General features: G+C 36.2%; 2 protein-coding genes across 4 annotated transcripts; both read right to left on the bottom strand.

Annotated features, from left to right (window-relative positions):
- On the bottom strand, window positions 19-4,298 carry LOC109836326 (glycolipid transfer protein 1). Of its 3 annotated transcripts, none has more exons than XM_020404187.1 (7): window positions 4,163-4,298; window positions 3,478-3,617; window positions 1,317-1,372; window positions 982-1,112; window positions 760-895; window positions 256-387; window positions 19-160 (listed from the first exon to the last, which is right to left on the bottom strand). In XM_020404187.1, exons 2-7 carry the CDS (start codon window positions 3,593-3,595, stop codon window positions 125-127), a joined length of 609 nt encoding a protein of 202 aa, XP_020259776.1. In that variant the 5' UTR covers window positions 3,596-3,617; window positions 4,163-4,298; the 3' UTR covers window positions 19-124. The 3 variants fall into 3 exon arrangements, with proteins under 3 accessions (XP_020259776.1, XP_020259778.1, XP_020259777.1); XM_020404189.1 differs by having other exon boundaries at window positions 3,478-3,611; XM_020404188.1 differs by lacking the exon at window positions 4,163-4,298 and adding an exon at window positions 3,780-3,860.
- Window positions 7,908-11,264, bottom strand: LOC109839691 (dCTP pyrophosphatase 1-like). The gene is made up of 2 exons (XM_020408203.1): window positions 11,082-11,264; window positions 7,908-8,251 (listed from the first exon to the last, which is right to left on the bottom strand). The coding sequence occupies exons 1-2, from the start codon at window positions 11,235-11,237 to the stop codon at window positions 8,027-8,029; spliced, it is 381 nt and encodes a 126-aa protein (XP_020263792.1). The 5' UTR covers window positions 11,238-11,264; the 3' UTR covers window positions 7,908-8,026.

Raw genomic sequence — 11,447 nt, 5'->3', positions numbered from 1 at the left:
AGAGGGTTTGTTCTTTTCATCCATACGGTTTCGGCTTGCACAAGTAATAAGACATAGGGCACAGACTTATTCAACGGTACCAGGTTCTATATAAACCAGAGTGAAACATGCTAAGATTCTTGCATCAAGAAGCTTTCATGTCATCAAGACCAACGCTAGCCTGCGGGACGAGAATAATAAAAGCATCATAAGTCACTTGAAATTTTAAAGCGGTTGATCAAAGGCTTGTCATAATTAAGGAACGCAATATCTCACCAAAAACTTGTGGTTCTCTTCGAGAAGAGGGGGAAACGTTGTGCAGAACTTTTCAATGTCAGCATTGATGTCACCTGATCCACCGATAACATCCATAAATTTCTTCCTATCAGGAGCAAGTTTCATCGCAACCTGCAATATAAATTTTGATTAATTCAAGCTAAAGGAAAACATAATTACCAGTTATGGCATCGGTAATCTTTCCAATGCAACGAAGAGCCAAAACAAGAATTTTTGGCTATTTTCACACAAATTTCAAAAATAGCAGAGCAGTTAGTAATTTCCCAAACTACCAGTTATGGGGAAAGGTGCTGCCACGTTAAAAACCCAGCGGGAAAAGAGTACATCACCTCTGAAGATGTTATTAAATCAGGAATTACAATAGTTCATCACAATAGAAATAATAAATCACTAGTCACTGGTCACTAGTCAATACAAGAGAGATTTTGGGGTTCAGATTCAGTAGATTTGGATGCTAATAAAATGTAAATCAGATGACATTACCGAAAAGCTAGAGCTAGCAAGCCAGCCATGCCATTTCTTTAGGGTTTTCCCATATGAATCTGAGCAGGCTTGTGACATGGTCCAATCAGGATGCTCAAGTAAGTTTCGGAAAAGTGCCACCAAGAAATCCATTGCCCTGAATGAAAGAAATAGAACATAATTAATAAGGAAAAAGAAAAAGTAAAGGACAATAAACTAGAAAGTAAATTTCATGAATCATACCTAGTTAGCCAGAGAAGGCCATTGGTACAACTTGAAGAACCCTTTGCTGTTTTGGCATCAACTTCTTCTTGCACCATACTGTAAAGGTGCTCGTACTTGGACGGATTAGAGGAATATTTGTTTTCTAGTCGCTGCAAATAAAAGATTGGTAAAACAAGCTGAATGAAAAATTGGCTCAAGATAATAAATTTTAAGATTACTTGCTGATGCAGTTAGTCTTTGTGTAGGAAAACTGTAGGTCATATATTAGAAAGGATCCATCACCCATCTGAAATAACTATTAAAACAACATATTCAACATGTTGGTCACTGTCATGAAGGATATAAAGTGTTACCGTTATATTGCCCCCTATATCAGACTTAACAAGTGCCATAGCAGCTCCAAATTTATCTGGCAACATATGTATTATGCTCGAGTCAGTACCATGAGAATCATAAAGAGCTGACATGGTGAATCAGTTCAAAAATAACTGAAACCCATGTATTCAAATTTAATGCATCTATAGTTTGTAACTTACAAAGCAGGAGAAAAACAGTTATGAAACTTGAAACTGTCAAATGTGCTAATTTAAGCTTATGATTGGGGGCAGGGCAGACCTCCCAAAAATTTGAAGACAAAGAATAGGCATAGAAACAAATGGAAAAGGAAAAGAGGAAAGATAAGGGAACGTCAATCCTCCATTTTAACTTAATACTGTCGATTGTGTTCTAAAGAATGTCACACTATTAATCAGCTATTTCCTTGACTAATAGTGAAAAAACCTTATACGACATTTTGCATAGAACTATAGGCCAAAAGAGTGACATCCTTTTGGTATGAGTTCAGCTTAACAAATACACATGAAAACTAGACCAATTCACAAAGAGCATGTATAATATATAAGCTAATATTATTATTTAATGCCCACATGCAAGTACATCCACGAAGAAACACATCAACACTGAGATACGCCATGTTCCTGCAATCTTGATAACCCATTTAGGGCGCTCATATCCCTTGTCAAGTGACACCCATACGTGCTTCCCAAAATAAAATAAAATAAATGCAAACAGTTGTCAGTTCCTTAAAATGCAAACAATCTCCACATCGAAAAGAAGAAAACGAAAGATGTTTTGAATTCAAACTAATTGATGCGAAAATCAAACAGCTGCATGAACCCAAGTTGCAGGATCGGAATGGGTTTCCTCATCTTCACTCCCAATAAAATGTGCAACATCCTTTTGCTATATTTATGCATAACTGGGAACCGCATTTTGTAGCTTAGTTTGAGATTGACACCAAACAGGTTTCATCTGAAACGTGTATAGCCATTCCAGTAGAAATCTTCTATCAAGTATGCATACACCAACAAATACATAAAAGTACAGTTTCATGAACAGAAAATTTACCAAAACATATTTACAGTAAATTCAGAAAGAGTTACATAAATGAGATATAGCAGATAAAAAAACCGTCACAAGCTAGCAACACAAACAGACTGAACATAAATGACTGTTTCTTCTACTGGTTTAACATGACGGACGTCATATAAATTCATAACAGTAGAATTAAGATGAGTTGCATAACAATAGACTCAATAGTAAGAAGCGATTATCAGGCAAACAGAAGCCAAAATATGGATTCCGCTTATGGAGTACGCTTTTATGAGACAGAATTGTCTGACGAGTGTAGGATAGCTTAAATGGGAAGAACTAAAATGAGCAAATAGAAAACAAAATTAGGGTCTTACTAAATCAATGCATATCCTATTGCTGAGGAGTGTCTTATTGATGTGTAAAGCATGCAAATCATAGCGTTAAAACTCAAGTTGCAGATCATGTTATCTGTCTATAATTCATACATCTATAGTTTATATGCATATAAATTTCCTGCATGTGATGGTAATAATGTGTGTAAACCAATTCTTGACCATAAAGGATATTAAATTTCGATGTACTGTAATCTGTTGCTAGGAAAGGCGTCCAGAAATCAATTGCATAGGAGTGCATAATGGAAATAAATTAAAAAAGGAAACATGTTTAGTGACAGATTATAATAGTTAATTTACCTGACTCCTACTTGGATAAATTGTAAACTATGGAACTCATCAGTAATTCACTTCGAAAACAAGCAAAGAAACAACTTATGTACGATGCCGATAAAGACATAACGAAAAAACAGAAACAAATATCAAAAAAGGTATCGATAGTTAAGAGAAATATCAATCTGAATATTTAAACATTCAGCATTATTTCACTATGCCGACGCATTTTCACGGTTTTCAAGCAGAAGAATCGCATTAAGCACCTAAAGGACAACAACAGAACCTTTATCATGAAACTGTTATAGTCATTTCACAGGAATCTTTTCCATATAATTATTTGTATAATGAGAAGCACATGCATGTAGGTAGTATAGTTTTAAGCCATCACAATTCAAGAGAAACATATTTTCATGAATTTTTTTACGACAGAGTTCAAAAGTAGACCTCCATATCTAAATCAAACCATACATACCTATAACCGGTAGAATGAGCTTGCACACATCAAGGAAAGGCTTCGTCAGCATTTCCCCTTGCTCTGACTTCACATTCTTCATTCCTTCCAATGACGGTGTGAACACTGTGCCCTCCATAATCACTCTAAAGTCCCTACTCCTATCAACACCACCCCATAAGAAAAAGTACAAATTCAACATCACACATCTTTAAACAACTCACAAGCAATTCAATTTCACGTATCTACTCGAGTAAAAAAAACAATTGTTTCAATACACAGTCAAGAATCCCAAATTTCAATCAGGATCATCAATATTACACCTTGAGCCGTCAGTAATCAGTGCCCAGCACCAGCGATCTGAGGATCCAACGGCTGTAAAAGGCGGCACATGGATCTTTTGGCTGGTATTTTCATTATAAACAAATTCTCAAGATCTAAACTAAATATTATTTTTTTTTCAAAGGAAATTTAAAAATAATAGAAAATAAAATTAGAACCATTCTGGACGTGAGATCTTATTTGATACCAAGAATCCGAGGATATTAGCACTAATGAAGTTATTGAAGGGGAAAGAGAGCAATCTGAGCCCAATTAGGGCAAAATATCTCGTCAAGATCGTTCGATTGATTCCCATTTTTTGGAAATTTAAGCTTTAGACCTGAAATAAAAAGAAAAAGAGTTCGTTTTTTTTTCACATTCTTACCAGAAATTATCGGATCAAGGAGGAGAAGGATTAATCCGATGAATTCGCAACGAAATCCTTGGAAATTTGTCGAGATTTTTGCAGCGAGATCGGGAATTTTTCGTAGTGGCTCTTTTTTGTAGTTCTCCAAGAGTCCAAGTAGTGGAGAGCATGATAAAGGAACGGTATTGGGCCGGGTCGGTGAGTTGTAAACGAACCGGATAACTAGTAAAGAGATCCGACCCGCTAAGCTCTGGCCCTGAGTCCTGACCCGAATTAAAATTGGGTTAATTGCCGAAAATCCCCCTCAATTACGGGGTATGTCTCAGAAGACCACCCTTTTACCTATTTTAATTTGAGTAAACTCCCTTTAAGTTTGAAGGTGTTATATAGACAACCCCACTCAAGTTTGAAAATTTGGCTTAAACTTCTTGAACTTTATTCACTTAAACGCCAATTGATGTCGTTAAATCTAACGCGACAAGTAACAATCATATTAATTCAAAAGACAAAGGAATTCCTAGCCAAAAAAAAACCTCAGAAGAAAGATGAAAGCAAGGATTAAAACACCATAGCTTTGAACCATTTCTTACTGGTTGGGATGTTTTGTAATTGAGATGGTTGTTGTCGTAAAAGATACTAGGTCATTTCACATTTTGAAGTAACAACATCCAAGAGTTTTTCTAAGAAAATTGTAAAAACTAGGAAAATTTGACACACAATAGTTGGCGGTGGTTTAATTAAATTTTCAAAAGTGAAGGAGGTTATCTACAGCTCTCCCAAAATTGAGTGGGTTTTCCTTGAATTAAAAAAGCGATGGATATTTTATGAGACACCTGTTAGGATTGTGTATTTGATTCTTTGTATAACTTCATAAGAATTAGATAGGGTTAGAGATCTATCATAATTAGGAAACTAGGTTTTATCATGATTAGGAGTTTGAATCCTATTCTAATTAGGAAGTTAGGCTAGAGAAGGGTTTTGGTTTTCCTATAAATATATCCTTCTATTGCTGGAGGAAAAAAGCTAAGAGTAGAGAGAAGGAGAGAGAGGGTTTGGTACTCTTTGTCTGTGTAAAAGATTATAATTTGGAGGTGATAGTGGATTGATTTTTAATCCCGTGGTTTTTCTCTGCTGAGGGTTTTCCACGTTAAATCTTGTGTGATTCTATTTGCTGTGTTTGGTATTTTTTCGGGGTTTTTGCGAGATCTAAAAATCCCAACAAGTGGTATCAAAGCGGGGTTCGACGGTTCATGGAGGTTTGACCAGTGTGCGATTGGTGAAGGCGTCAGCGGTCGAAGCGCGAAGATCGACATCGAGGGAAACAAAAAAAAGAAAGGGTATTGTAGCGGAATATTGTAGCGGCGTGGGAGACTTGTTGATGTGGGGTTAATCACGTGGTGGAGAAATCCGACGGAGTAGATTGATTTGTCTTTTGATCGAGGATTTGGAGGTAGATTTTGGTGAACCAGGAGTCGTTCCCAAGGTTTTTCAACACGCTAAGTTCATTTTTGACGTTGGTTTTATCAAATTCAATCTCTACAGTGACTGATTTGAATTTTGATTGTGGTTAGAGGATGATAACTTCTTCAGGTCCGAAGTTCGATATTCCGCTATTCAACGGCAAGACAAATTTTATAGTATGGCAGTGCACGGTTCAAGATATTCTTGTACAGCAGGGTATTGATCAATCTTTGGAGGAGAAGAAACCTAAAGGATTGAAGGATGCTGAATGGAGTTCCATGCAAAAGAGGACGGTTAGCACAATTCGTTTGACACCCGCCCCCGAGATCAAGTACAATGTTATGCAAGAGACCACACCAATAAGGCTATGAGAAAGGCTTGAGGGGATTTACGCGTCGAAGTTGATGACCAACCAATTGTATTTGAGGATGAGGCTTTATTCGTTGAAGATGGAAGAAGGTAATGCAATTCAAGACCACGTCAATGCCTTTAATCAGCTAGTTTGTCAACTTATGAATATTGATGAGGAGATTAAAGAAGAAGAGCAAGTGCTACTCCTATTGTCTTCCTTGCCGAAATCATACAAGCCGTTAGTTCAGACAATAATTGCAAGAAAGCAGACTTTGAAGTTCAACGATGTGACAGCACTCCTACGTGAGAATGAAAGAATGATGGGAAAGGAGAGCGCATCTAATGGTGGTGAGAGTGCACTAGCTTTTGAAGGTTCTAATCGAGGGAGGAGTAAAGGGAGATGTGACAGTTATCGAGGAAGGTCAAAATCTCGAGTCCGAGACGACAACGAAAGGGAGTGCTATTATTGCGGAGAGAATGGTCACATTCAGTTCAGATGTTCTCAGATGCGTGATGATTTGAAGAGTATTAGGCAGATGAAGCTTCAAGAAAATAGGAAGAAGGCGGACTCATTGGTGGTTGTGTGTGATGAAGATGTAGTGTTGTTGATGCAGAGTACAGTTACTAATGCGAGTTATACTTGGGTGTTAGATTCTGCAGCCTCTATGTACATTTGTAACAATAAAAATTATTTTGACACATTGAAGACATATAAAGAATTTAACGACGTGATTGTTGGAAACAACGAGAAGATGAAGGTTGGAGGTGTTGGAAATGTTCGCCTCAAGCTTCACACTGGGAAGGTCGGAATTCTTCATCATGTGAGATATGTGTCGTCATGTGGTGCTAACTTAATTTAGTTGGGTGGGATGGCATCGCGTGGGTACAAGTATATGGGTGAATGAGAGTGGTGCAAAGTGTATAAAGATGGTGAGTTAATTTTACGAGGGAGGAAGAATAGCAACCATATTTGCTATATAGATGGACGATCCGTTAATGGTGTAGATTATTCTTCTCAGACTCTTGTCCACAAGGGAGGTGAAGAACAACAAGAAGAGAGTGATTTTTTCTGAAGCCGCAGAGACACTTGGAGATTTTTTTCGTTGAGGTGGAGGCGCCACAGCGACCACAGCGAGATAAATGAAAGTGCGAAAGAAATAGAAGACTCTAGAGGGAGTAAATTTTTAAGACAACGATGATATATCTTCAAGGGAGTTCGTGAATCAAATCCAATGTGGAGATTATTAAGATTGTGTATTTGATTCTTTGTATAACTTCATGAGAATTAGATAGGGTTAGAGATCTATCATGATTAGGAGAATAGGCATGATTAGGAGTTTGAATCATATTCTAATTAGGAAGTTAGGCTAGAGATAGGGTTTTGGTTTCCCTTTAAATATATTTTTATATTGTTGTAGGAAAAAAAACTAAGAGTAGAGAGGAGAGAGAGGGTTTGGCAGTCTTTGTCCGTGCAAAAGATTATAACTTGGTGGTGATACTAGATTGATTTTTAATCTCGTGGTTTTTCCCTGATGAGGGTTTTTCACGTTAAATCTTGTGTGATTCTATTTGCTGCGTTTGGTGTTTTTTCGAGGTTTTGCGAGATCTAAAAATCCCAACAACACCCCACAATTGAGGATGTTAATTTCTCTAAAATTAATCCTAAAATTTTCTCTTAAAAAGAAAATGAACTGCATCCTAATAATAATAATAAAGTGCATATTATATCTGATAACAAAATAAATAAATAAAAGTTATATACTCTTCTTTCTTCTGCCTGAATTGAGTGGATTGAAACCCATAATGTTACGTAGATGTATTTGCCTCCAAGTGCTCCTCTACATAAAATCATAACCATAGACGACCAACATATATAAACTCAAAAGACTAATGAATTAATTCAGTTAGACATTTGTACGTATATATAGACCAAATTGTCAATTAAGCTCCATTAACCAAACCAAATTCCACGAAGTAGTGTCGACATCATCACTTGTATCTGATTAACATACATCTGTAAACATAATAATCTTATTATATGACTCGCTAATTAAAACATTATAGGAATCATCAAATGGGCTTTGAAGGATATTTGATGGCATTCTTGACAATCTTCTTGAGAGCTGCATCCGCAAGGTTGATGCCACAGATATCTGACAATCTTATGAGATACAGCAGGACATCAGAAAGCTCTTCACCGAGATGCTCCCTCTCCGCTTCCTTCCAATTTGGAAGACCAGGAGCCACTTCTCCTTTCCACATGAATATCTCTGAGAGCTCTCCTACTTCGCCAACCTATATATGAAGAAGCCGAAATTAATTAAGTGAATCTAGCTGCTTCTTTTTATTAAGATTTTCTGACAAATTAAGGGGTCTATCTGTCAAAATCAAATTAAAGAGGCGGTGCGTTTCAAATTAAGCACGCACGACAACGAAGGGTTCTATGTTATAAAGCTAACGTTGTTGAGTGAGCCCATGTTTCGGCCCATAGAAAGATGGTGCAGAATAAGATTATAATCTACAATCTTCATCGTGACTTTGAAGTTCGATGCGTTAGAGGAGGCATTAATTATTAACCAAAGCCTGTAGTTCATAAGGTGCGTATATGATGACGCGGTGGAAATTGATTGAGATTATGATAATGGTAAGATAATCTACCTTTGATGCCTCAAAACAAATTTATATATCATATATCATGCGACATTTGAATATGGTTCTTTGGTCTGATCATCCCTAGCTAACCCCATACAACATTTGACGGTACCAAGAGAAAGTTGAATCAACGACGGAACATGAGCGCAGAGATTGTCTTTAGATACTAATGAAGCATAATATTGTTGCATGCACTAAGCATCCACATTTGACCTTCCGTTTTCGGTGTCATCGCCGTCACCGACAAGCGAAGCTATTGTTCAAGCGCACGAATGATAAAATAGCAACAGGATGTTCTAGAAAAAGATATGCATGCAGCTCAAATGGGAAACATTTTGTTATGTCCTGTAGAGAAGTGGGATATGAATAAATTTGTTGTTTACCAATTTGGCAAAAAAAAAAGACCAATTTGGCCGCATATGTCGTGGTGCGTTACCCACTAGAGACTTCCGGTTGCAAGTACTAATAAGCAAATGCTTCGTTCGTGTGCTAATTGTAATTAAGCCACTAATTAATCTCAATCGATCCACTAATTAATCTCAATTGTAATTAAGCCACTAATTGTAATCATGCTGCATGTGGAAAATGCCAAAGAGCTAAAAATAGAAGCCCGTAAAGGTCCTCTTTACCTTTGAGGGAATAGTCTCTCGCCTTTCCACAACTCACATCTACGTACGACTTTATTCTATAGTGTGATTTTTTAAAAAAATTAGTGAAAGAATATAGTTTTCTTTGAATAAAAGATGGAAATATATATATATATAGATATATATATATATATATATATAGATATATATATATAGATATATATATATAGAGAGAGAGAGAGAGATAATGACAATAACATTTGAAATGGGATCCCTATTCCATAAAAAAAAGGAAAGAAAGAAATAGTGTCATCATCATTCTAAATATAAATAAATGACTGTGACTTACAAAATAATCTCTTTACTGTTGAAAAAAACAAAGAAAAGCGAAATTAATCCACAATGAGGTTAAATTCCATGATATGTGAGCTTCTTAGTTTACTCTGTTTTAGACTTTTAGTCCTGTGCTATTTCTTTTAAAATTAGCCTTTGAAATATTTAATGTTTTATGATAAAATCTTGTTAAAATAATTCCTAGAATGTTTGAAATGCCTTCTCGATCGATCGATCAGCTTGCATGTGGGTGATTCTGAGAGGATTTGTGTTTGTTTTGTTAAGTATTAACTCATCTGCATTTATCTGCATTCCCAAATTACATTTTTTTTTCCTTTATTAAAGGATTAAGAGCATCTCCAAGAGTGATCTTAGGTTTTCCTTATAGGGAGCCAAATAAGGAGTAAGTGCTCCAACAATGCTCCCCAAATAACTCCTTATCTCATGTCTTAGACCAAATCATATTCCCTATATTTAGTCTCCAACATAGGGAACCTGATGGAGCAGCTGTTGGAGATGCTCTGATGAGAGACTTCTCGCAGAAGGAACATTAGTGCGCTTCCAAGTTCCAAAATATCTAATTTGTACTTCCAATGAATCAGGTCCTATGGTATATATATATATATATCTTTTTTTTTCTCAAAAAGGTGATGAACTGGGTTCTTGGGTCTATCCGTTAGAATCTACAGGATGAGATACAGATGCCATTAGATTAAACCAATGAAAAGGGGACAACCAAAATATTAACATTCTATAAATCTTTCAATGCACGCTTTGACAGCTAGCTTAAATGCGCCCCCCTCAAAATTATTATAGAAAACTGATGTGGAATCTAGGTCATAGCTACAGCTAGACGTTGAAATAGTACTAAATTATGGTGTAATCACAAGACAAATATGAATTACCGTAAGGAATTAAGGTAGCCCTCCGAGATTATTAAAGATCCATGTCCCAAAATATAAGGCAGGTGAGGGTAATGCTTGGAGGAATATATGCCATAAATAAAATAATAGTACTACTTTTACTTGTTTATTTCAAAATTTTGACCGTCTTCTTCAAATATATATATTTCTATTTTAAAGGATAAGATGAGGCCACCTAGATTTTCTAATATTTTAAAAGTGGCCTTCATAATAGTGGTTTTTAAGACAAATAGTGGCTTTTTTTCAGATGGTAGTGAAATCTCATGTGTCCACATCTCAACCCTTAAAATTGGGATATACGGTTAATTAAGATTAGGGTAATTATACGCTCTCCACTCACCAGCTAATTAATTAGAGAGTATCCATATCCCTCTTCTTTTGTTATGTACCGAGTGTTTCGTTAAGATCTTTTTAATGAAGGAATGGAGGTCGTATTTCTTAAATATATAGAACAACTTGATGATATGCAATATTCTTATACCTTATGAGAGACATGGAAAAACATTAATCAAAACTTCTAGAAAAAATTATCATTCAAATATGGTGAAATTGGTGCGTGCTAAACCTTAAGAAACAACAAAAAAAAATAAGGGCTAGGATTAAAAGAGGAAACTAACTGAGAGTGAATACCATAGCAAGTAGGAGGTTCCTTGGGCTGTGGTATGGCTCCCAGTCTCTCTCCTTGGCAAACTCTTCAAGCCTTTTGGAGAGATCTTTGAGGCTAACATCCACAGCATTTTCCTCCTCTCTCTTCTCCACGGTCTCCTCTTTCAAATCTCTCTCCATGGTCCTCTCTCTCTCTCTCTCTCTCTCTCTCTCTCTCTCTCCTCTTATTGTGTATATTGACAAGAGAAGAGGAAGAGCCGTGGCTTCTTTATATAAGGAGGGGAGGAGGGGCAGCATAGTAAATTAGTCAAAGCTAATTAAGAAACAAATTTAATCCTAGAAAAAATGTCAATTATTATTTCTTAATAAAAAAACATGCCACGAAAATGG

This window comes from Asparagus officinalis, chromosome 4 (genome assembly GCF_001876935.1).
Source record: "Asparagus officinalis chromosome 4, Aspof.V1, whole genome shotgun sequence".
NCBI classification, from domain to species: domain Eukaryota; kingdom Viridiplantae; phylum Streptophyta; class Magnoliopsida; order Asparagales; family Asparagaceae; genus Asparagus; species Asparagus officinalis.
The sequence above is the reverse complement of the archived record's forward strand: the minus strand, read 5'-3'. Positions and strand labels throughout refer to the sequence as shown.

Coding starts and splice junctions, on each gene's coding strand:
- LOC109839691 (XM_020408203.1), bottom strand. CDS start 11,237: ATGGAGAGAGATTTGAAAGAGGAGACCGTGGAGAAGAGAGAGGAGGAA. Junction 8,252..11,081: donor GGAACCTCCTACTTGCTATG/GTATTCACTCTC, acceptor CTTCATATATAG/GTTGGCGAAGTAGGAGAGCT.
- LOC109836326 (XM_020404187.1), bottom strand. CDS start 3,595: ATGGAGGGCACAGTGTTCACACCGTCATTGGAAGGAATGAAGAATGTG. Junction 1,373..3,477: donor GCTCATTCTACCGGTTATAG/GTATGTATGGTT, acceptor ATATGTTGCCAG/ATAAATTTGGAGCTGCTATG. Junction 388..759: donor TTGCTAGCTCTAGCTTTTCG/GTAATGTCATCT, acceptor TTTATATTGCAG/GTTGCGATGAAACTTGCTCC.